Here is a 26,316-nt window from a genome sequence, read left to right on the forward strand (position 1 = left end):
TCTGTCAACAAACTGGCTAAGTGACTACCTGGGAGGTAGCATAGACAACATAGATATGCTGGACAAAGGGATGATTCACATCCCGGACTGGAATGGGCAGGATGGCAGAAGATTTCATCATGCTATTTGGAATGGCACACAATTTAAAACGAATACATGGTTTATTTCTGGAATTTTCCATTAATATTTTCAGACTGCTGTTGACCATGGGTAACTGAAATCACGGAAAGAGAAACTATAGATAAGGGAGAACTACTCTTCGTGGTGGGGGAACACATATGTAAGAGATGACATTGTGAAGTAGATAAAATTGGTTTTAAAATCTTTAATACTCTATTTTTCAACTTCCACATCCTAGTATTTTGTGTTCTTGTGATTTCTCTACAGCCTTCTTTTTGAAATCTATTTTCAGGAAATCATCTGATAAATACAACCCTAATAAAGTTCAAATGACTTGCAGCACTTACACATTATTCTTTCTACATCTAATTCGATTTGAAGCAAGAAAATTCTGAGACAAAGGAATAATTTTCTCTAAACTTCTCAGCATCAGTAAGTGGGACAGATAACAAGGTTCTGGAGTTAAGGGAGAAGTTGTCCTCAATCATATTTAGATCATTACTTGTTTTTCTTTATATTTGCTGATATAATTTTAGATTCCAGAATGAATTCTAATAGGTAACTTTAAAGGGAAAATTGACCTTTTTTGTAACATTATTTTCATCAAATCACTAATATGACAAGAATACAAAATCCTGAAAATAAATTCAAATTTTCTAAGTTAAAAGAATTGAAAGTGTTTATATATACTCTAATATATATGCTTTAAATATATAAACTTTTAATATGCTATACAAATATACGTATGTATATACATCTTATGCAAATGTATACTTTTAGTAAAAGTATACATGTATATTAAATGTATGTATACATTCTGTATGTTATACATACATACATGTATAATATATTGTATAGGATATATTTATTTATGTATATATACATATATACAGCACATAATACATTATACATTAGGTATATAAAATATATATACACTAATGTGTATTTCCTAATACAAGTTATTGAAAGATACTGGATTTAAGAATATTAAAGCAAACATGTCATCTTAAATATCTACCAAAGAGGAGGATCTAGAGGATTGAAAAACGTTTTTTGTGAAAGACCAAATAGTACTTATTTTAACCTTTGAGAGCTGTGCAGTTTGTTGCAACTATCCAACCTTGCCGTTGTAGCACAAAAGCAACTATAGAGAATACATATATGATGAAATGTTTTATGTTCCAATAAAACTTTATTTGTGGACACTGATGTTTAAATTATATATAAGTTTTGGCCAGGTAAGGTGGCTCACACCTGTAATCCCAGCACTTTGGGAGTCTGAGGCGGGCAGATCACTTGAGCTCAGGAGTTCCAGACCAAAACTTGGCCAACATGGTGCGCACCAGTGATCCCAGCTACTCTGGGGGCTGAGGCACAAGAATCGCTTGAATACAGGAGGCAGAGGTTGCAGTGCACCAAGATTGCACTGCTGTACTCTAGCCTGGATGGCAGAGTACATGAGACTCCATCTCAAAATAAAATAAAATAATAAAATATAATTGTCATGTGTCACAAAAAGTTCATTTAATTTTTTTAACCATTTAAAAATATAAACACCCTTCTTAGCTTGAAAGACATAAACAAACAAAAACAAATTAATGAAGAAACAAACAAACAAAACCCAGAGGGGTCAGTCTATTTAGCTCACAGCCTGTAGTTTCCAGACCTCTGATCTAGACTCACCCACTCAGGATTACCATGGTAGACACTGGCTAGGTCTCAGGACTGGAGGTGAAACAGGGGAAATTAGGCAGATAAAACCATCATACAAAGAGGCAGAAGAGCATAAGCTTAGGCATTTAATCCATAAGAAGAATATGGACCCTCTATTAGCATATTGCACTAAAGAAAAAAAGGCAAATTTGGATTTCTGCTAATATCCTGAGCTTAAAAATCCCTTCCATCTAATTCCCTTGCATCCACTACGTTTGAATTTAGAATGCCAGTTTTATTTCCCTGCTCTTGGTTCTGTTGGTGAAAAAGAGGAGAGGAGATGCCAATATTTTTATGAGCTGTCAATGTCCATATCTGACCTGCTAGCATCAAAATGGTGATAGTAACAATTACAGAATATTACCAATTCTAAACTGAAGGAGTGCTGACTCAAAATCAGACAGTCTATCTTCCAGTCTCGTATTTATTATTAACCACCTGAGTGGCAAAAATTACTGAAACTTTCTGGAGATCAGTTTACTTATCTGTAAAAGAAGGATCTTGAAGATTTTTCTACCCATACAAATGAATTATAGTTCCCCTTATTACAAACACCACTTTACTAAGAAGGCGTAAGGCAAAAATAAACGTTGCCAGAAATGTAGGCAAATTATGGAAGAATATGTCAAAGTACGGAAAAGACAGATTTAAAGAGTAAATTCACATTTGTATTTTTGTATTTATTTACTAAGTTTTATGGTAACCGAGAATTCAGGATAAATTCAACTGCAGTACTTTTTTTTATGTTTATTTTTTCTGTAAGCATCCATAAGTTAAGCCGGTTAAAGGACCTCTGGTTTACAATTCATTTCCTTGAAAGAAAAGAAAAAAATAAACACAATTTTATAAAATCTGTGAATTAAAACTTTGAACCTGCAGATGGTGCTATGGTTCCATTTTCAAATTGTTTTGCTTTCTAGTTTAAATTTGTAAGAGAAAATGCAGTTCTTTGATTAAGTTTATTTTTATTCAGAGGTAATAAAATTGAATTATTTCTTTTTATTTTAGTTTATTATTATTATAATAGAAGCAACTGTCTTTTCTATTGAAAAAAGCCACTATAGTTACTCTTTGTAAATGCTAAGTGCTTGCCTAGGCCAAATAATAATCAGCTTTACATCTTTTATGTTTAAAATTTTTCTTCTTATCATTCAGCAGTAATTTGTCTGTGACCCTCAATTAAGTTGCTTTGCCGTTGCTGCTCTTAAATAAAATTGATTCACTAAGAATTGGGTGATGAAGAGCTAAGGATAAAAAAATTCCATATGAGAGCCATTTCAACCTCTAGTTTGTAATAATCAGGTAAAAAAAGATTTCCTGGAATTAAGCCACAGGAACTCTGGCTTAAGTCAGAGCTGTCAACTGGGAAACAAATTTCCAGACATTTTGAAATTTAATTCATTTAATTTTTCTGGTAACTGGATTAGAAAATATGATTAAGCATAGCAGGATAGTCTTTTACTGGATCAGTCTGACTTTGAATGAAGCAAATAGATACTAAAATCTTAAAGTAGAAGAAAGAGGACTGTAAAGTCATTCTTTCTTATGAAACTTACAAACAAAATGTAAAAATAATACACATGGCAGAAATTCTTTAACAAAAAAGGAAAAACGACATTTTACTCTGTTGTTTAGGAAATTTTTCATGTGGCTGCATTTTTTACCTTAAACTCTGATTGAATGCGTACTAAGCTACCTTTAGTTACAAATCCACAAATAGAAGTGAAGTATTTATCAAAGTACTACATAAATGTTTTTCAACTAATTATTTGAAGCCACCTGTCAAGTGATTGAATCAGAGATGTTCCAAACTGGTTTGAGTATGTGTGTGTGCATTGGGGGTGAGGGTAGAAAACTAATTCTACATTATGCAAAGACTTATAAAAGTGATGAGGAAAACCTTTAAAAAGAAAAGATAATTAAATTCCTTGAGGTATATAGTCTGACAACAATTTATTTTTTGGATCATTTGACACAGTGTATGTAAAAGTGCATTGGGAATTGTGCCTTTTTATACAAATACAAAATAGCACTACTTCTACTGCTTTCTACACAAATATGAAATAGCACTACTTCTACTGCTTTGTACAACAGCGTGTATATCTTACTATCTTAGAGACTTTCTGAAACATTTATCTTGGGATTAGTTTCAACAAAAAGGAAATGTAATAATAGAAAGGTGAAAGTTATCTCTAGAGCTTTTAAAGTTAGGATAGATTTCAAGAAAGATTAAATCTGGATCTATAAGAATAGCATACAAATTAAAAATATTAACAGAATTGATATTAGGTAATAAAGTATAATTACACATTTATAAGCATAATGAACATAAGTGTTTGTTGCTTTCTGCATTTGTTTCTACACATGAAGTCTTTATTTTCTGAAGGAATCCCAGTGGCCATGGCTATAACACTACAATCATTTTCTTATTTCACTACAATTAAGTAAAGGTTAAAACATTTCACATTGAGCTTGCTACTTTGTTTGTTTAAACAAAAGTAAATTTCCTCTTATCTTACATCTTGAAGTTACTCACTATAAACTTATATAAATTAGACATAATGACAATTAAGTAAGAACTTCAAGCACTATTCATCCCATGGCCGTCATACTGTGACGTCTTTCAGAGCGCTTTGTGATTGCTCAGTCCCAAGTATAAGCCCTATAAAATGATGGGCTTTGAAATGCTGGTCAGGGTAGAGTGAGAAGCACCAGCAGGCAGTAACAGCCAACCCTTAGCCATTGCTAAGGGCAGAGAACTGGTGGAGCCTTCCTCTTACTCCCAGGACTTCAGCACCTAAGACAGCTCCAAAACAAACCAGAACAGGCAGCTCCGGGGGAGCACGAGTGGGCAAGGTAAGTGAAAACTTTACCTTTCCTCTTCTTTTTCCCTCCTGCCTCTGAAACTTTTCTTACAACATACTGAATTTTTCTCTCTATTGAAAAGAATTTGATAGTGCTCTGCTTTTGCAATAGCAAAAAGACAAGTTTCTCAAGTCACCTGGTAAGGATAGAAATACTTCAATTTCTCTCATATAGATAGATTTTCTGAATTTTTTTGTTTGTAAGATGCTTTACTCTGCTTGCTCTTTTACTGAATACTGATTTTCAGAAATAATTCATTCAAATCAAGTTTACTTGTATGTAGATTTTTGACTGAAAATTTCAGTGGGCACATTTGCTTTTGAAATTTTCAACTTATTTTTACAGTGCTTTTTTTTTCCTATTTCATATGTTGGTTAAGTGAATCTAAGATGCATTTAATTTTTGCCTTAAGTTTAAATTTTGTAATTTTTATAGGCATCAAGAGAAACAGACCTTGAACTCCTAAATTTTTAATCTAGAAACTAGAAATGAAATGTGTAAGTTGATTAAATGCAAGAAATGCAAGTTTTGCTTTTAACATATATTTTCCTTTGATGGAAAAATTCATTTCAGTGACAATATATGATTCAGTGATATTTTGAGTATTAATATTCACTACTGAGTTAAGATGTTCAAATTCAGGTGTAAGGATATAAGTTTCCAGTAATATCTACAATTGAAAGAGGAAAAAGTAATGTAGATCCAAAATCTTTTAAAAAATTACATGTATATATACATATTATATTTATACATTTGTACAAACACGAGCAGAAGAATTATTAAATAGATGATATCCCAGTCTTATATTAATCAGATACTGAAATCTTAAAGCGAAGAAAATCAATGTCTTGAAGCTGTTTCCTTCGTCAAAAAATACACTAAGCCTGGGTGGTACAGCCCTGTTATGAAAAGATTGTCCCCAGGGTTATTTCCAGCACTATAGAAGTATGGCATTCAATAGATATTGGGGCCAACCATGTGCCCAGACAGCAGGTGAAAAGGATTCTACTTTTTATTCAAGTACCTGTCACTGAGAGAAATATTGATTTTTGAATGTATCATCTTGCAATTTATCTCTTTCTACAAGAGGAAAATTACTCTTTACAAAATCTTCAAGAGCCATTGAAAATTACTGCTAGGCACTCAGAATTACCTTGCTGGTGACATCTGTGGTTGGAAGAACTAAGGTGATTCTCTCTTTAGAGGCACAGAAATGGACACCAGAAATAAGGCCCAGCTCCTTGTGCTTCTGACCCTTCTCAGTGTGCTGTTCTCACAGACGTCGGCGTGGCCTCTTTACAGGGCACCTTCTGCTCTCGGGTAAGCTCCCTTTCAATTCAGACATCTGAGCATTCCTTCTTCATCTAAATGGGAATTTCCTATATGTTTTGTTGGACAACTGAATAGTATAAATTATGTATTATTAATTTACATTTTTGCTTGATGTGTTGAGTGAGAGGTCAACGTCAGGTCATTCTGAATCCTGGAATTCACTTTCAGGGCATGAGAGACACTGTCAGTGATTAGTTTTATGGGCTGAGTGGAGGATCACATTCCCAAACATGGTGAAAGGAGGCTCTGACTTTCTTTTTACTCAACACCAATTTTAGATGAATAATAAGCTTTTATCCATTGTTAAGTCAGTTCAATTTCTGGTGGAGAAAAAGCAGTTTAGTTGCCAACCACATTTTAGTTTATTTTTCAAGATTAATCAGTAAATAATCATAAGATTAGCAGTTGATTAGTGAAACATGTATAAAATCATGTTGCACAGAAATCTATCTAGGCAGAGTCAATTTGCCAATATTAAATATGAGGTAATTGATCTATTGAGATACACTCCCCCAATGGGTAAATTTTGATATACTTTGAACCATAAATCCTTAGTTTTATTGTTCTATATGTTATATTATGTATTTCAAATCTAGAAAGTATAATACAACTCATATTTAAAACTTTATTAATGTATGCTAAAGAAGTAAACAGTAAATGAAAATTACATTAGCTTGAATTTTTCTTTTCGGTTTACGGGCACTGCTATATCTCCAAAGGAAAAATAATAATTCAGTTGGTATTTTTTTTTTTTTTTTTTTTTGCTTATTTGCTCATTCTTGATTTTTTGATTAAGGTAGACTTATGCTCAATAGAGAGAATAACCTCTTAGCTATTAGTGTTCTCTGTGAAATTTGTTTAAATACAGCTCCTGTGTTGCTTCGATAACTAAATAAAATGGTTTCATCTGAAGTTCTATCACAGCAGATGAACAATCATAAGAATGCTGACATTTCTGTTGATTGCTAAGCTTCAGACCCACAGAGGACTACTTGCTAGTGACTCCCAACTCCCAAATCACTGAAAGATACGCAGTGTCCAGGAGCTGACACGCTCCTTGGAGGTTTGCCCTAACAGTGAAAATCTGTACACACAAAAGTATAAGAGTTGTCAGTAATTGAAATATGCAGGCATCTACAAATATAGTTGTATTCCATGTATGCATATGACTATTCTTAGTCCTTCAGTGTAACATTGTACATCCCTTATTAAAGTTGTGTTAATACATAAGATTAGAAACCGGAAGGTCCCATAAAATTTATTGAATTCAAATTCATCTTCATAGATGAGCTATTCATCTATGGAGACATTCTTTGAATTTTGCCAATACAGAGAAATATATCATGCCAAGGTAAATGTTTGAAGCAAAGCTTGAGGGTCTAGAGAGAGAGAGAAGCAATTAATATTCCATTCTTCAGAGATGTTTGGAACAGGTGATACTGAACATCACCAAATACATAAATTGTTACCAGTTTTCATTCAGTATTAGTTTTTTCCAAGTTTCTATTTTGCATAAAATCTTTCTACATGTGAAATTTGACTTTGCAAAGTGAAGATATTCTTGGCATAGTAAAGTACACCAAAGAAGTATAGTTTGCTTAATGCTTCGATAAGATTGAATTAAGTAGCTCTTACGTTTTGTATATTCAGCTTATAAAAGTCATATGACATCTACTTTGTAGGACAATAGGAATTTCCTATTTATGCTCTCATTAACTATGTGAGCCATTAAGTCAAATTATGTTATTCTCATATTGTGACTGGGTAATACTTCCCAAGAGTTTAAGTATCTTATTTTAAATGGTTGCGGAACCGCTCGCACTGTCTTCTGAAAAAGGAATGTATTATACTTCTCGTGTAACTTTCCCTATCAGGTTGGGTGACAGACTACCCTTTGAGGGAGCAAATGAACCTGATCAAGTTTCATTAAAAGAAGACATGGACATCTTGCAAAATGCATTAGCTGAAAATGACACACCCTATTATGATGTATCCAGGTGAGTTTATTTTTTATAAAACTATCCAGTGAGTTTTATTTTAGCAAATGTATTTAAGAATTACAAACGTGCTAATTTTATCTCACCACGAAGCTATTCCAATAGCAAAACACTAGAGGTTTCCATATGTCATGGCTTCATTCATCCTGATTTATTGCAGCTCTTACAGCTGTACATGATTTTCATACTGAAAGGTTGTAACAAGCCAGGATGAACACATCATTCACTTCCATTCTGTTGCACATAATTACAACATTACAGATTGTACCAATTCTGATAAAACTCCAGCATTTAGCATTCCAATGATGAAGAGTTGCTGAGGAGTTTTGTCTCTATATAAAGAAAAGGTATCTGATAGTTAGAGCTGTTCATTGATAGAACTGCTTGTCTGAGCATCATTTCAAGTACAGACCAAGTAGCTCTACAGGACTTGGTATAGACAAAGTATAAAAGGTTCTTCATTTGAAAGAGAAAAGGTAGAATGATAGGCTTTAATGCCTTCTCTATCTTAAGAGGTATTGTTTCCAAGTATTTTGGAAAAAGAAAAAAAAAAGCTATACTGGGGTTTATGAACTTCCCAAAATCAGAATATTTTCCCATTGTGTATGTCTTTATTCAGTGGGGCAGACACAAGCACCATGTACAAATAGCAGCCTATTTAAATAGATCATATTTTTACACCAATATTTCTTAGAAAAAAGTAGTTATAAAGATTCAACCATGAAGGAATATTGAAATGTGCTTCTAGAAATGCCTGTTTCTTTAATTTTTCAGTGTCTTGGGCTAGAAATACAGGGTATATCTTGATATAAGTGACTAGATCTCTTTTGTTAGGGAGTTAAGAAATCTCCTTTTGAACTTTAGTTTTAATGAGAAGCTTTCATAATAAACCCATAATTTTTTGTTATTTAATGAGCCACAATAATATTCTAGAAAGCCATTTACAAAATAATAGCTATTTTTTTCTTCCTTGTTTTAGAAATGCCAGGCATGCTGATGGAGTTTTCACCAGTGACTTCAGTAAACTCTTGGGTCAACTTTCTGCCAAAAAGTACCTTGAGTCTCTTATGGGAAAACGTGTTAGGTAAAGAAACTTATTATTTTTATAAAATGTGTTCTTATTCAACCTGAATATTGTATTTTCACTCTTAACAAGCTATTTACCTTGTTTGAAATTGAAAACTCATTGATAATGTTTAATTTAGTTAAATGAAATAACTTGTATTGTTCAATAATATCTATCAAGCCCATGGATTAAGACTATTTCATAATATCGTACTCATTGACTCCAGACACACGTTTTTCTCAAGTAGCAATCGTTTACCAATCTGCAATCAAATTGAACAAGACTCAGTAAAACAATCAAGAAGACATAGAATAGACTGAGGTAAATGTTAAGGTCAACCATAGAATATTCCTTTTACTTCCTGCTCAAACTAAATGGAGAATGCCAAATGGTTAACAGTCAAATATTTAGATGACGTTGCTCAGGGTAGCATAGCTTCTAAAGAAGTAACTATGTTTTTTTAAAAAGGTTTTCTCCCAGTGGCAGAGCACAACTTCAGCTATCCCCAAATTTTTATTTTTGGATGAATTTTTTGCTCAGCTGTACAGAATGTGTCATAAAACAGTCCCAGGTCGTGCCAAAATATGACAGATGATTCCTTGCTTCGCCTTCATCCTTAGGTTCAGTTGTATTTTTCTTTCAGTCTTTTTATGATAGAAAATTAGTTGGCCGTGGGAATTCCTTTTTATGTGGCTCCAAAAAACTTGGAACATGTGTGTATTTATCATTTCTTGTGAAAACTCTTTGATTTCCTTTTCCTCATGTTCCTTAGCAGTAACATCTCAGAAGACCCTGTACCAGTCAAACGTCACTCAGATGCAGTCTTCACAGACAACTATACCCGCCTTAGAAAACAAATGGCTGTAAAGAAATATTTGAACTCAATTCTGAATGGAAAGAGGAGGTAAAGAAAAAGAACTTGCTAAAATGAGAAATCATGACTGACTTTCAAAATAGAAGCTGCACATGAAGACCTCTGTATCTCACTATCTATACTACATGAAGCAGTGATTCTCAACCTTGGCTGACATTAGACTACCCTGCAGAACTTTAAAAATACCGATGTCTGGGCCGTTCCCCAAACCAATTGCCAGGAAATCAGTGTCCTCCGTGGTGTGGCCCTAGGCATTCATTTCTTTTAAGAGTTCCCCAGTTGACGTTACTGTGCTGCCAGTGTTAAAAATGATGACTATAGAGACATCTAGTCTGAATCTAGGAGCAAGTTTCATCAAAAGTGATGATTTTTAAAACATGTAAAGCATAGTCAATTGCAATTTGGTAACATGTGAAACTCACTTCATGTGCATATTCAATACTCTTATTTAATCAAATTAAACCATTAGGTATTTTGTATATTTAGATTCTGTAAAATCGGTATCTCTCTGTGGTGTGTAAACATTGGACACAATACATAAACAGTGTAGTGTTCTGTCTTTTTATTCCAATTGTTTTTGTTTAAATGATGAGTATTAAGGATAATTCTGTTTGGGTGTGATCAGACAAGATGACTTTCTTTGCCCGTTACAGATGATAATTCTGTAAGAATAATTTTAGAAACTCTTAAGATGGATAAATAATTCATAGGTACTAACAAACTTCAAAGGTAATTGTTTAGCCCCCAATACACTTTCAGAGCACAGAGAACAGCACAGCCATTATGTCAAAATAGTTTCTTTAGAACCTTTCTCATCTGAGAGCCTTAATATGCACAATGTTTTTCTGCTCTGCAGCAGTGAGGGAGAATCCCCTGACTTTCCAGAAGTGCTAGAAAAATGATGAAAAAGCCCTTTGGAGCAAAGCTGATGACAACTTCCCAGTGGTGGGTATATTTGTGCATTCCTTCTGTATTCTTACGGCAGTCTCTGATTATATAAGTAGCTAAGAGTCGCTTAGTAAGAAACGTCTTAGGGTTAAAGAGTTTCTCATCATGAGACCTCATCCAAGACAGACACTCCTACAACAGTGGACCCCAACCCAGTAAACAGCTTAGAATGATTCATGCAATTTTTTGATCTCATAAAAGAGCACACTCACGATAAGCAAACGTTTTGAGATCTGAATAGTGTTCCTGGTTCACCTGGGGTTATTTCTACATTTGTATCAAGATAAAAAAAAAACAGAGGAGACTGACTCAGACTGACAAGAAAAAAATGGGCTTTCCTTTTGAGGATCAACCCATGCTGCTTTTATTAATTGAAGGTTTAGTCCCACGATTGACTTTTAGCACCTCACTTAAGTAAGTACAGGGAAATACCACCAAATTAGAGCATGGCCCATTATCATGAAAATATCAGGGCATTCTGGGTCTAACTATATTCCTTGAAACATGGCAAACTTCTCACAGCAAAAGTAAAATTCAGCTTGTTTTACCTGTAAGTTTGTTTTACCTACATGACTCCAATAGCATTCTCTGTAAAAAAAAAAAATTTTTTTTTTTTTTTTTAGCAGAAAAAACATGGATAGACTTTTTTCTTTGTGAAGTAATAAGCTTGCTATCAAAATTGATTTTATATAAATGTGGGTTCAAGACATATTTCTTTCCTGAGTTATGTCACATTATTATCTACATTAGCTCATAAAAAATCTATAATACTGGGCAAGTGCTTAAAGAAATTTCATGCTGTCACCATATGAAAGATTAGCGGATTTCAAAGGGCTATGGAGTAAAATATGTTTGGCTTTGTGGGCCATCTAGTTTCTGTTATAATGACTTAACTCTGCTATCGTAGCACAAAAGCAGCCACAGTTAGACGTAAAATGAATAAGAGTGACTGTGTTCCAATAAAACTTTATTCATAAAGCCTGAAGGCGAGCCAGATTCCAATCCCTGACTAGGTTAAGGAGATTGAAATCACCCATGCTCGAACTAAAGGCAATTCACGGCCTTACCTCAGTTCCTGATGGAGTTATCTAAGGTTTTCAAGTGTCATCAAGAGTGGACATGGTGTCTGGGAAGACTAACTGACTGCTTTTGTCCACTAATTACTCTTCGACCTCTAAGAGAAAGGCAGAGGCAGGAATGTGACTCACATAAACTCCTTATCTTTTATAGACATTTCAGAGAAACAAGTCCCTTTGCTCAAAGAAGAACGTTAATTACATACAGCTTTTTGAAAGAGTGTTTATGAGAAGCCTTCTCCATCAAATTAAGAAAGAGAGTAGGCACTAAAATATAAAGGAGAATTGATTAATCACACTGTGCTTTGTAAATGATAAGATCACTTATGAGATTCCATCTTCCATCCTTTTCTTTTTTAAATGGGTGACTTTGGACAAATTCTTTGAAGAGGAAATCATGTGGGTCGTCCATTTGTGAAAATTACAAGTGAATCATTAATAATGGTTAGTTAGACGTCTTTTCACATTCCAGTTCCTCTCTGATAATCAGTCCTCTAGAAGCTGCTCTCTTGATACGTCCCAGGACATGATCCCCTGCTACGGGCTGCTAACAAGGGACAAAGAGAAATAAGTGTTTATCAGATAAGTAAATCAGTGAATGAAACTAAGATGCTAGAAATAAAATATATTTTATGCCTAAAGCAACAATTTTTTCTTTTTCAGAATTCTTGAAGGAAAACGATACGCAACATAATTAAATTTTGAGTTCTACATCAGTAATTCAAGAAAAAAACTTCAATATCCAAACCAAATAAAATGTATTGTGTTGTGAATGTTGTGATGTATTCTAGCTAATGTAATAACTGTGATGTTTACATTGTAAATATTATTTGAGAGTTCTACATTTTGTCTTTAACTCATAAAAAGCCTGCAATTTCATATGCTGTATATCCTTTCTAACAAAAAAAAATATATTTAATGATAAGTAAATGCTAGGTTAATTCCAATTATATAAGACTTTTTTGGAAGAGTAGTAATAGAGCAAAATTGATGTGTTTATTTATAGAGTGTACTTAACTATTCAGGAGAGTAGAACAGATAATCAGTGTGGCTAAATTTGAATGTTAAGCAGATGGAATGCTGTGTTAAATAAACCTCAAAATGTCTAAGATAGTAACAATGAAGATAAAAAGACATTCTTCCAAAAAGATTTTCAGAAAAATTATGTGTCCCCATATTTTATAGGCAACCTTTATTTTTAATGGTATTTTTAAAAATCTCAAATTTGGATTGCTAATCACCAAAGGCTCTCTCCTGATAGTCTTTCAGTTAAGGAGAATGACCCCTGCTTCTGACATTGAACCTTCCCTTTCTGCTTGTGTTAAGTATGTGTAAAATGTGAAGTGAATGAAACAGTTGTTCAATAATAAATATTTTTGCCATAATTACTCAGAATATTGCTTTGGTCATATGAGCTTCCTTCTGTGAAAGTACATCTAAAGACATAACTATTTTTCCAAAATAATTTTAAGAACTCAAATAGAGAAAATAAAGACTTTTGATTATCACTGCAGATAATTTTTTTGTTTGATTATTTTATATGGTTCAGCAGTAACTCATTTTAGCTCTAAAGTTCTTGGCACTAGATAGCTTTTGTGGTATTTGATTGTGTGCAAGTTCTAAAATAATGGTGGCTTAAATAAAAGAGAAATTTCTTTCACACATAAGTCAAGAAGAAGGTGTCAGGGTTATTATGATGGTTCTGCTCAGCAAAACTCTCAATAACATACACCCCTTTCAGCTCATCCCTCATCTCCAACGGTGTGGCACTTTTCCTCATGATCCAAAATTACAGCTAGTGTTCCAGCCATCATGTATGCATTCCAGGCAACAGGCTATAGGAAGAGGCACAGAAAAAAGGGAGCAAATAGTATATGCCAGTTCTCTTTGAACTGATATCTTATACTAACATCCCCTTTACTGGAACATAGTCTTATGGCCAGTCATTTGCAAGAGAGTCTGGGAAATGTAGTATGTTTTCTTTGTTTTGTTTTGTTTTTCTGGGTAATCATGTACCCAACTTAAAACTAAGACTCTATTAATATAAAACAAGGAAAGAATAAATTTATACAGTGATTAAAAAAAACTCCAGGCTTGGATCTTAAATTCTCATCCAAAAAGCTTAAACAAATAATAAAGAGAGTGAGAGTCAGAGCCTTACCATTAATGAAGAAGCATTATTCCCAGAAGGCAAAGTTTTGCTTGGTTTTGTTTGCTGCAATTAGGACAAATGGCTACATTGGGAGGAACTAGTCTAGAACTACCAGTAATTGCAAAGCAGTTTTCACAAATTGAAGTAAATTGAGCTCCTTGTATCTCTTGTTCTTATCTGATTCTTCAAATTATTACATATTTATTAAGTGACATTTTTATGAGAAGCACTGCAGTGAAAACAGACAATTTCTGAGTATTAAGTGTACGTAAGAAGCTTGTAAAGATGAAATGGAACCATAATTTGAGTGAAACTAAAGAGTTTTAATTTTATTTTATTAATATAAATCTTTTCAATGTATTTCCTATTGCTTCAAGAAATTCATTGAAGAAATATTCACTGAATGATTATGATGTGCTATGTAGCTATTTGAGAGATTGTTCTGGGCTGAGGGAACAGCAAGTGCAAATGAGGGAACAGTCCTGGCATATCTGGACAGCAAGGAAGCCCATGTGGCTGGAGCAGGGTGAGCTGGACAGGGACTGAGTAGGAGAGGAGGTCAAAGAGGTTACTAAGGACTGGACCTTGTAGGGCCTCACAGGCCACTGTAATTGTTTGTGAAGTGAGATGAGATACTGCAGAGTTTTGGACAGAGGTGTGATATTTTCTGAACTGCATTTTAACAGGATCTTTCTGGATACTCTAATGGGAATAGAGTAAAGGAGTGCTAAGGGTGGAAGCAGGAGGACAAACTAGGGGGCAAGTGCTATAAATCAAGTGGCAGATGATGGTGCCACCAAGGCAGAAGCACTGGAGGTATTGAGAAGGGGTATCTGAATATATCTTGAAAAGAGAGTCAGGTTTTCTGCAAATAGACTGAAGACAACAAGGAGGAGAGGCCAAGCATGGTGGGTCATGCCTGCAATCCCAGCACTTTAGAAGGCCAAGGCAGGAGGATTGCTTGAGGCCAGGAGTTCAAGAAGGAGGAAAGTCAAGAATGATATCAAAGGTAAATCACCTGAGGCAACTTGAAGGATGGGGTTGCTAATAAGTGAGACAGAGAAGACTGGGAGGAGCAAGGTTTCAGGGAAAGGTGAGCTTAGTTTGGATGCACTAAGGCGGATGTTGGGTAGGGAGTTGGAGATGTCATGAAGAGGAGATGCTGAGCTGCAGATGGGCAAGTGGGAGACCTCGCATATAGATGGGATTCAGAAACACAAGACTGGATGAGATCAGCAAGAGATGAAGTGTTACTAAAAAACAAAACACAGCAAAAATAGAAACCTCAACACATAATCCTTGAGTGTTTTTATTTCTGAGTGCCGTCATAAGAAGGCACCACAGACCAGGTGTCTCAAACAAAGAAATCTATTGTCTCACAGTTCTGGAGACAAAAAGTGCTAGAGCAAGGTGTCAACAGGGTAGGCTCCTTCTGAGAGCTGTGAGGAAGAATCTGATCCATGCCTCTCCCCTGGTTTCAGGTCGCTTGCAAGCAACCTTTGGCTGGTAGAAGTATCACTTCTATCTCTATCATGACCTTCAGCTAGCATTCTCCCTGGTGTGTGCATGTCTCCAAATATTCACTTTACATAAGGACATCCGTCATTTTGGATTAGGGCCAATGCTAATAATCTCATTTTAAGTTGATTTCCTCTGTAGAAACCCTATCTGAAAATAAGGTTACTTACATTCTGAAGGACTAGGATTAAGGACTTTCACATATGAATTTTTGGGGACACAGTTCAGCCCATAATTCTGGGGCGTGCCAACATTAAGAGTTTGGAGTTTTGAGGAACAAATGGGATAAAAACGGACTGGAAGAAGAAGCTATTGAAATAGGAGAAAAATTGGAGAGCATGTCATCTGGAAAACAAGTGAAGAAGATCTTTCAAGGAAGAGGGTATAATTAACAGAATCAAATGCTGCTACAGTGTAGATTAAGATTCATTTATTTAATTCTTCTGCAAATATTTATAAGGAACTTACTATCTACCCAGCACCATTTTAAGTTCTGATAATAAAGCAGTGAATAATACACCAAAATTCCTGCCCTCATGGAGCTTGCATTCTTTGATTTGAAACAGATAATAAAATAGTCAGGTAAAACATAGTTAAGTAAAATATATATTGCTTTAGAAAATGATAAATGCAAAGGAGATAAATTATGGACTCACAGTTCCATATGGCCAGGGAGGCCTCACAATCATGGCAGAAGGCAAGAAGGAGCAAGTCATGTCTTACAATGGTGGCAGCAGGCAAAAACAGAGCTTGCACAGGGAAACTCCCCCTTGTAAAACCATCAGATCTCATGAGATTTATGCACTATTACAAGAACAGCATGGGAAAGACCCACCCCGTGATTCAATTACCTCCCACCAGGCCCCTCCCACAACACGTGGGCATTGTGGGAGCTACAATTCAAGATAAGATTTGGGTGGAGACATAGCCAAACCATCAAGTACTTTGGCTTTCTGTGGGAGAAATATCAAAAGCATGTTTGCATGCTAAGGGGAAAGATGCAAGAAAGGGAAAATTGGTGATGCAGAAGGTAAAGTGGGGTTTTACTTGAGTGATGTCCTTGAGAAGAGAGGGAAGTGGGTGATTCAAAAATAGAGGGATTGACCTTTGCTTGGCACAAGCTCTCTTCAACCACAGTAACAGGCAGAGTGGTTGGCTCCAAGGTGGATGAATGGAAGGATGAAGTGGTGGAAGTTTATGGAATGCCTCTTCTGATTACACCTATTTTCTCAGGGAAAGAGTTGAAAGTAAGGATAAGTGAGGAGATGTGAGGAAAGTAAAAGAAAAATACAAAAGAGTTTGGTGGATGAGTGGGAGAGTAAATAACTAGGAAAATATGTTTCTTATACTTAGAGTCCAGTGATGACTGAGGTAACTTAGAAGAATGGGTCAAATTAAGTAGTACAATATTTTTTATTATTTTGAAAATTTAATGAAAACTAGGGACCTTTTTCCAGAAATACATATGTGTATACATGCACACGCACACGCACACACACACACACACACAATATAGTACTTTCAGAGCATTCACCAAATCTTACATGCCCATGCATGAAATTTCACAGTGCTCAGCAGCTGCTATTTAAGATCCCTACTCCAGAATCATGTAGTGATTGAAGTCATGTGGAGACCACCCTACAGCTTGGAAAAATGGTATGTAGACCACTAAATTTATCAAGGGTGAGATAATACAGATCTGGATTTAGACTGGTGGAAGTGAGAAAGAATGGAACTTGAGTCTAGTGCCCATTGCTTTAGGGAAGGCTGCATCAGCAAACCACTGAAATAAAATGCTTGTTGGGACACTGAGTTTAATTCCAGGAAGAGAGGAAGTGTCAAAACCTAGATTATCTAGGGTAATCCTGAATTGACTAAGATAATTATAAAATTGACTGAAATTATTATTCTAGTATTTTTTAATATAAGGGCGGTTTGGGATACAAATTAATTTCAGTTACAAAATTTCAGCCTTATTGCTACATACATGAGTTTGAAGTGAGACTAAGATTATATTAGAAATAATTCTCTACAGATCTGAAAATAATATTCTATCTTCTCCTTTCCTTTCAGTGGATACACACAAAATCTACCAAAAAAAAAAAAAAAGGAGAGACGTAATATTCCTGGAGTTTCTCAGGTTTAATGTGGTATATTAAGCTCATGAACATGTCTCCCTTTCCTTGCCAAAGAAATATTATCCCATGCAATCAAAATAAGAGAAAGGAGCCATAAATGGTCAAGAGATTGCAATACATTTCTGGGGAAAGACGGGCAGTGGATTGAAGAGCGGATCCAGGAAATTGATAGGGCAACTTCAATGTTGAACTAATGTGGACAGTTTGTAGCAGATAAACTGTCCTATGGGAAAGCTCAGATTTGACAAATACAAGTGGATATTTCTTCCTGATATTTCTGGGAGAATGTATAACCTTTTACAAGTTCTGAATCCAAAGAGAAATCAGTTGCAAAATCAGGAATGCAAGAATTAAAGCTTAACAATCAACGTAAAAGCGCTGCTCACTTGGAGTCATCTTCTTGTGCTGATTGCCTAAGGTTGCCATAACAAAGAATCATTGAATGGGGAGCTTAAACAACAGAAATTTGTTTTCTCACAAGGAGGCTAGAAGCCTGAGATCAAGGTGTCAGCAGGATTGGTTTCTTCTGAGGCCTCTCTTTCGGGCCTGTGTCTTCACTTGGTCCCCCCTCCATGTAATCCAGGAAATCTGTTCCCAAATTTCCTCTTCTTATAAGGACATTAGTCATACTGAATTAGTGTGCTCACCCTAAAGACCTTATTTTAATTTAATTACTTCTTTAAAGACCTTATCTCCAAATACATCCACATTCTGTGGTCACATTCTGTAGGGTTAGGACTTTAACATATAAAATTTAGGGGGACCCAATTCAGCCCATGGCACTATTGATGTCAAGTCAAAAGCAAGAGCAGGAAACGCTGATTGGTGGAGTTGCCTTTTTGTGACATTTTGTGTTATCAAATGTCTTTATCAGGAAGAAATTATTTTCACATGTTATTGAAAGATATTTCATCACAATATATGGGTATATAATAACAAGCCATGTATTTATTATTATGCTGTTTTTGTTACAGAAAATCTCTGAAACATTCAGTGTGATCCCATCACAGAAAAATTTTCATGGTTGCAGTTTGATTTTTTTTTATTATTTTAAAATATATAAATAATGTGTTATGAAAAATGCAAAACTGCTTACAAGTTTGGAAATTCCTGAGAATTCCTGCCAATTCTGATTGATCTTTCCTGAATACCAAAAATTAATATTTGTCAGGAATTTGGAAACACTATAACTGAGGGCAAGCTTGTGGAAGGGCCTGAATACAGGGGCATAAATTGAAGACTTACATACAAGATTATTGATCCCCTGTTTCTGCTACAGAATGCTGAAATTCCTGGATGCCCAGAAGAAAAATAATTACAGAGTCATTCTCTAAAGAAATGGGGTCAGAGCCGGGGGAGTAGTTGCCTTGGGAGAACTAGGATGACAATTGTGAGAGTGGAATCCAGAGTTAAGCCTTTCTCCATGTGGGGTCTCCTTGGTTACATCTGGCTTCCTACACCTGCTCAGCCTAAAGAGAAACCTGCCTTCAAATAACTTCATCCACATGGAGAAATCCCACATGTCGTAGTCAGACTTTCTAGCTCCTCCTCCCCTTCCCTCCCCTCCCCTAACCTCTCCTGCCTTCCCCTCTCCTCTCCTTCCCCTTCCCCTTCCCCTTCCCTTCCTTTCCCTTTCCGTTTTGTCCAAGAGATTTTAAGTTAATGGTGGAAGGGGCTATCATAAACGGTGTCTACAAGTGAACAACCAAGGATCTCCTGGTATTTGAAGAAAACTTGAAGAAAGTCCAAAGTTTTTAAAAAGTTGAATATGTAGTGAAAATAGATGCTAGATAATAAAAGATAAAGTCTAACCGAAAATGAATAATATTGCACATATAAAGCAAGAATCTAATGCAGGCTGGGTGCGGTGGCTCATACCTGTAATCCCAGCACTTTGGGAGGCCGAGACCAGCGGATCACAAGGTAAGGAGATCGAGACCATCCTGGCTAACACGATGAAATCCCATCTCTATTGAAAATACAAAAAATTAGCCGGGCGAGGTGGCGGGCACCTGTAGTCCCAGCTACTCTGGAGGCTGAGGCAGGAGAATGGTGTGAACCCGGGAGGCGGAGCTTGCAGTGAGCCGAGATCACACCACTACACTCCAACCTGGGAGACAGAGCGAGACTCCATCTCAAAAATAAATAAATAAATAAATAAATAAATAAATAAATAAATAAATAAAATAAAGAACCTAATGTAGTGTGTTAATCAAGATTCTCTAGAAGGAGAGGACTAACACGATAGATATATATATGAAAGGGAGTTTATTAAGGAGTATTGACTCACGTGATTAGCAGGTGAAATCACACGGCCATCTGCAAGCTGAGGAGCAAGGAAGCCAGTCCAAGTCCCAAAACCTCATAAGTAGGGAAGCCGACAGTACAACATTTAGTCTGTGACCAAAGGCCCAAGAGGCCCCTCACAAGCCACTGGTGTAAGTCCCAAAAATCCAAATGCTGAAGAACTTGAAGTCTGATGTTCAAGGGCGGGAAGCATCTAGCACCGGAGAAAGATGAAGGCCAGAAGACTCAGACAGTCTAGTCCTTCCACATTGCTCTGTCTGCTTTTATGCTAGCCATGCTGAGGCAGCTGATTAGATGGTGCCCATCCAGATTGAGGGTGGGTCTGCCTCTGCCAGTCCACTGACTCAAATGTTAATCTCCTTTGGCAACACCCTCACAGACATATGCAGGAACAATGCTTTACATCCTTCAATCCAGTCGAGTTGACGTTCAGTATTAACCATGACATTCAGGAACAGAGAAGAAAAGCTCATGACTTCAAAACTGCCTAAATTAAAATAAAATTTAGTTTAAAAGTATGTCAAAATGAGGCCGGGCGCGGTGGCTCAAGCCTGTAATCCCAGCACTGTGGGAGGCCGAGATGGGCGGATCACGAGGTCAGGAGATCGAGACCATCCTGGCTAACACGGTGAAACCCCATCTCTACTAAAAAATACAAAAAAAAAACTAGCCGGGCGCGGTGGCGGGCGCCTGTAGTCCCAGCTACTCCGGCGGCTGAGGCAGGAGAATGGCGTAAACCCGGGAGGCGGAGCTTGCAGTGAGCTGAGATCCGGCCACTGCACTCCAGCCTGGGCGGCAGAGCAAGACTCCGTCTCAAAAAAAAAAAAAAAAAAAAAAAAGTATGTCAAAATGAAACAAATTCTTAAAGTATTAGAGATAAATTAGAGATTAAGGATGAGTCGTAGAAAATCAATAGAGGTCTTGGGTTTGATAAATAGAAGTTTCAGAAAAAGATAATGGAGAAGAGAGGGAAGAAAACAATCAAAGAAATATCAGAAATGTAATGTTACCTTCCCTAGATTGTACTTCATGTGAGATCTGGATACATGCTTATTTTATTCATGAATGAATGTATATTGCATACTATATTAACTGTTTCAGGTGTTGAATTTGTAAGTTGGAAACTACATTCTTTAGTGAAGGACACCAAATTTTCTTTAATAATCACTTAAGAAAACTCAAAATGTTTCTAGACATCTTAACTGTGATTATATTTTCAATACCTGGGAAGGTAAATTGTAAATACTTAGTTTTCTAACACTTCTGAAAGGATTAAGGTGAATCTATCCATTCTAGTAATCAAAGTTACACCTTTTCTTCTATACATTTTTATATAGAAGATAAAATATATATGACTATGAATACTATTGTATTCTATATTAATATTCATACTAAACATACACACATACACACACGTACACATGCACACTCTGGTTTGGGGCTTCAGAAGCAGAAACTATCCTACAGGATATCTCAAAGACAGAGAGTAAGAGTTCCATAGTCCTATCTATGAGTTCCTAAGACCCTTAGACCTGCACATTTGAGTAGATCTAGATTTTAGAAAAATATACTCTAATTACTGATTTCCCTATTCTTGTTTGGTGTTCCACATTCAAATGGTCTCCTGTCTGGTTAACTGACAACAGCTGCAGTTTTTGGAAAGGAGAAAGAGGGAAAGGATACATGAAAAGCATCTGCCTTTTCACAACCCTCTGTTAACAGCTTTTTCTCCCTGACTATTAGAGAGAAAACATTTCCTTGGTCCTTCTCTTTTGCCTTATGTAATTGCAAATCTCTGGCAAGATGCATCTCCTTTCAGACTTTAACTTGTCTCATTTTTCCCCCACACAATTGTGCTCTTTCTTTTCTTGTTCCTTGGAAACTCGCCCTCGTTTCATAATTTTGCTTCTTCCCCCTTTGCTGTTCTGTTCTCTATAGAGTTATGGGTTCATTCTCTCGGGTATCTCATTCTGTCTCATGTCCTACCTACATATTAACCTCATCTGTTCCAGAGACAGAAAATGCATCTAGATCTCTCCAGATTTCCTTTTGTCTTTTAAATTTTCTTTGCATGGGATCTTAGACACACGCATCACACTTGTTAAGGTACTTTTCTCAATTTACATTTCATTTATCTTTCTGCTTTAAAAACATAGAATCTTTGAGCTAGAAGTTGCCATTATCTGTAAGTTTGTAGTTGACTTCTAAGGAAATTACTATGCCATTATTCTTAATTTTTCTTCAAAGACATTTCCCCTTACCTTGATTCTTATAAAGAAATGTTAGCTATACCCTTATAAATTTGGGTAGATATTAATGAAATAAGGATTTGGAGCAACAGGCATATACCAAAAAAGAGAGCTTATCACAGAAGGGTAAATCTGAAATTGTGTGTAGGTAGTGAAGATAAAACTAATGGAAGAGAACTGAGAAAATTCCCATTTTAAGATATTAGGTCTCATGAGGACTCACAGGCATGAGAATCATATAATGGACTTTGGGGACTCAGAGGAAAGGGTGGGAGGGCATGAGAGATAAAAGGCTACACACTGGGTACAGTGTACACAGCTCAGGTGAGGGGTGCACCACAATCTCAGAAATCACCACTGAGGAACTTATCCATGTAACCAAAACCCTCCAAAATTAAATTAAATTTCCCCAAAACTATTTAAATTTAAAAAATAAAGAAATATAAAAACAAACAAAAAGAAAAAAGAAAAAGAAGTGAATCTTGGTTTAAAAAAAAGATCTTAGCTCTTGTTGAGCAGCTGCTTATAGGAGAGGCTGGGCTGAGAACATTCCTGAAAAGTAAAGGACAGTTGTAAATAAACAAACGATGATAGTAGAAGTTGGGTTATATGTAGAGGTTATAATTATAATATTTTAAAATATTATGATGAAACTATATACTGACTTTTACAAATAAAGTAAAAATATTTTACTTCCCAAATTGAATACTATTTACTAAATTGTGGGACATAACTACCAACTTGTTTCTAATTGGAAAATGTTTGGAAACTAAATGATAATGGGAATAATTTGTAATGAAGTGATATTGTATGGATTATACTAATTTAGTGATGTTGCAGGTGGAAAGGTAATTCAAGCTACCAAGGTTCACACTTCCTTTTGGGAAGTAATAAGTAAGTATTGATGATACAAGATGTACTGGAACAAACGACAAAGTATAAATATCACTTTTCTTTGTCCCATGACTCTCAGTGGGGCACAAACAGCAGGGGCTAAACAGGAGAGGCTGTTTCTCAATGGACACTGTCCACGTAGGTAGCCAAAAACTTCCGTCCACCGTTAGCTTGAATGAACTAGAATATTAATATCATTAGTCATCATGTATTTGTAATAAGAAAAATTGCTAATTAGTGACTCTTCTTTTTTTTTTTTTTTTTTTTTTGAGACGGAGTCTTGCTCTGTCGCCCAGGCTGGAGTGCAGTGGCCAGATCTCAGCTCACTGCAAGCTCCACCTCCCGGGTTTACGCCATTCTCTTGCCTCAGCCTCCCAAGTAGCTGGGACTACAGGCTCCCGCCACCTCGCCTAGTTTTTTGTATTTTTTAGTAGAGATGGGGTTTCACTGTGTTAGCCAGGATGGTCTCGATCTCCTGACCTCGTGATCCACCTGTCTTGGCCTCCCAAAGTGCTGGGATTACAGGCTTGAGCCACCGTGCCCGGCCGTGACTCTTCTTAACAGTCCGTATTATCAGAAAGAAAACATGACTCTAAAAGGATGGGTGATGAATAAAGAATATATGCAAATATTCTCTGGTTTTCCTAGAACTGGGAGAGGTCACCCATGTGACTGAATGACTTTGGAGCATGAAGATGAAGGTTTAGATTCCTCCCTTTTTCATAACTTCTAATGTCACTATGCAGTCTCATGGGAACCCAGGAACTCATTCTCAGGTTTGCAAATGAAGCCTCTGTATGTGACTATAAAAATGTAGCATTAGAATAGAGCTGAGAGCCCAAGTCTGTTACAGAATCTGATGAGGTTCACACCAGAGCAATCGAAGTGCCCACACATACGTTGACATGCAAGTCATAGGCTGATGCAATTTTCATGCCTACATTATTGTTGCCTGATATGGTTGGTGAGTTACTATAAGACAGAATAGAGGCTCACCTTCCCCCCAGAATCAAGGAGTCACAGGGACATCAGCCTCACTGCCTAGAAAGTACAAAAATGATTCAGCTTCAGGACATTGAATTGAGTGTTTAAAAACTGCATGGTACATCTACAGTCCCAGACCGGCTGAGAAGCAAGATTCACTTTTCCAGGAATCAAACACTCAGGGTATTAAAGCAGTAGCTGGTTTGCATCAGGACTCTGTCCCGAGGGCCCTCTGTAGCCCAGGAGCTGCCCAAGTCAGGGTTTGCCTTTGGTCTCTCTTGGTTCAGTGACCTTTCTTTCCTTCGGTCCATTCACCAGTACAGGGCCAGCATCTCTCCTTTAAAGGGGGTTGAATGGCCTCAAGAGCCTGCCTCAGCCTTAGTCAACAGTTCATTTCTGCTCAAGCGCCAAACTGCAAAGATCAGTTGCTTACCAATCTGACCGACAGATCAACTCAGAGACAGAAATAGCTCTTCCTGGTTCCAGGAAGGGTCAATATTCACTAAAGCATAGTGCACATGGACCCTCGGTGCTTATTTTTTCCTAAAACATAGCTACAGGAGTTCACACAATGGGTCTCCGTTCCGTGCTTACGGTTGCCATATTTGTTTACCTATTTTTCACTTATAATGCCAAAAATGCTTGCAAGGAAATCACAGATTAAGATTTGAGGAAAAATAACCAGTAAGTCCATGAGTTAAATTCAGAATTCAGCTCAGATAAAAAGGAATCTGATCACAAATTGTAACCATGATTCAGAGCACAGAAAATTGTTTTGGAATTTGGATTACTCAATGTGAATTCATCCTGCTCCATCTCATTTTAATAAACTCATTTCAATTCTTAAATTATTACCAGGACAAAACTTAAAATAAAGAAACGTTGTGGAAAATATGTGGAAAATAAGATGTTAAAACTATTTTTAAAATACACTTTACTGAAGGCAAAACCCAGTGTTCCCTTCATCAGCATAGTGTACTAAAGCCTCATCAAATTCCAAACTTCCTATTCCAATAAAATAATGTAAGAGTTACTTAACTTCGTTATCTGGTCCAGATACCCACCAGAATTTAGAACTGCACTTCTGTGGATACTGCTACTGTTGAAACTCTTTCTTTGTTTATCTTTTCAGACGATTATGATAGCCTTCCTTCAGAAAGTAGTTCATTAAGAGAGGAGATTATAAAATTTAAAGGAGTTGGGAAAATTGTGGCAATAATTTGATCCCCACAGCTACTGTAAGCCCCTTGCCTGTCTTGATTACTCTCTGAGGCTACTCAAGAATGTAGAATTACATACAATATTTCCCATATTTCTTGACTAGAGGGGAATGTAGTTTACAAGCTACAATTGAATTGCTGGTTCTCTGTAGCCTAGGAGAGGTGGAAGTGGTGAAGGGCTGGCTTTGAAGTGGGGTGTTGTGGAGATCACAGCTCACCTAGCCAGCTCTCTCACTGTTCCCTGAGCTAGGTAAGTCAGTCCTACTGCCTCCTAAGTGCCCTCAGCAACTTGAATGGAATCGCTACCTTCCCATATACAAGAGGACTGACCAGCTCTCTCAGATTCTCATGCCCTGAGGAAAGTTTATGAACCTCCAGAGTCCTCCCTCAGCTGGAAGGCCCTTTTAACCTCAGCCTATGCAGAGAGAGATTCATTCTTTCCAGCTTACCTCTTGCTAGCCCACTAGTGTCTGAGGGAAACCACTAGTCAGACCTCCAACAATGAGGGTCAAACCCAAAGGATTTCAAGAGTCAGGTCATTAAAACACATGCAAGAGAATCTGCACACTGTTCTATCATAAGACTGGTAGAAGCTTTGATCTGTTGGAGACGGAGTCTCCTATATAAAGCCATATCATTTTTTAAAAGTATATTTTGTCCAAACAATCCAAGTATTTGGGCCAAATTTACGTCTAGGTGTTAGTTTATGATTCCTGAATTCCATTAAAAACTGTCATTACTAAGAATAAGCATACAGCAAATTAGGGTTATACTTTCAAGAGTAATGAGCAGCTTGAAAGAGGAAGATCTGGTTGAAAAATCAGAGTAAATGAAAGAAGCAGGAGAGACTATGATGGGGGAAC

General features: G+C 36.3%; 1 protein-coding gene across 2 annotated transcripts; it reads left to right on the plus strand.

The window, feature by feature from the left end:
• Positions 1 to 4,505: 4,505 nt before the first annotated feature.
• On the plus strand, positions 4,506 to 13,386 carry VI (vasoactive intestinal peptide). 2 transcript variants are annotated; one of them, XM_011753657.2, is made up of 7 exons: positions 4,506 to 4,689; positions 5,902 to 6,018; positions 7,905 to 8,027; positions 9,007 to 9,111; positions 9,869 to 9,997; positions 10,824 to 10,912; positions 12,655 to 13,386. In XM_011753657.2, exons 2-6 carry the CDS (start codon positions 5,912 to 5,914, stop codon positions 10,867 to 10,869), a joined length of 510 nt encoding a protein of 169 aa, XP_011751959.1. In that variant the 5' UTR covers positions 4,506 to 4,689; positions 5,902 to 5,911; the 3' UTR covers positions 10,870 to 10,912; positions 12,655 to 13,386. The 2 variants fall into 2 exon arrangements, with proteins under 2 accessions (XP_011751959.1, XP_070952730.1); XM_071096629.1 differs by having other exon boundaries at positions 5,904 to 6,018; positions 9,866 to 9,997.
• Positions 13,387 to 26,316: the final 12,930 nt, after the last annotated feature.

This window comes from Macaca nemestrina, chromosome 5, assembly GCF_043159975.1.
Source record: "Macaca nemestrina isolate mMacNem1 chromosome 5, mMacNem.hap1, whole genome shotgun sequence".
Lineage (NCBI taxonomy): Eukaryota > Metazoa > Chordata > Mammalia > Primates > Cercopithecidae > Macaca > Macaca nemestrina.

Bases quoted from the DNA above. Each gene is read 5' to 3' on its own strand.
- VI (XM_071096629.1), top strand. From the start codon at position 5,912: ATGGACACCAGAAATAAGGCCCAGCTCCTTGTGCTTCTGACCCTTCTC. The intron at 6,019-7,904 runs GTAAGCTCCCTT...TTTCCCTATCAG, and splicing joins AGGGCACCTTCTGCTCTCGG to GTTGGGTGACAGACTACCCT. The intron at 9,998-10,823 runs GTAAAGAAAAAG...TCTGCTCTGCAG, and splicing joins ATTCTGAATGGAAAGAGGAG to CAGTGAGGGAGAATCCCCTG.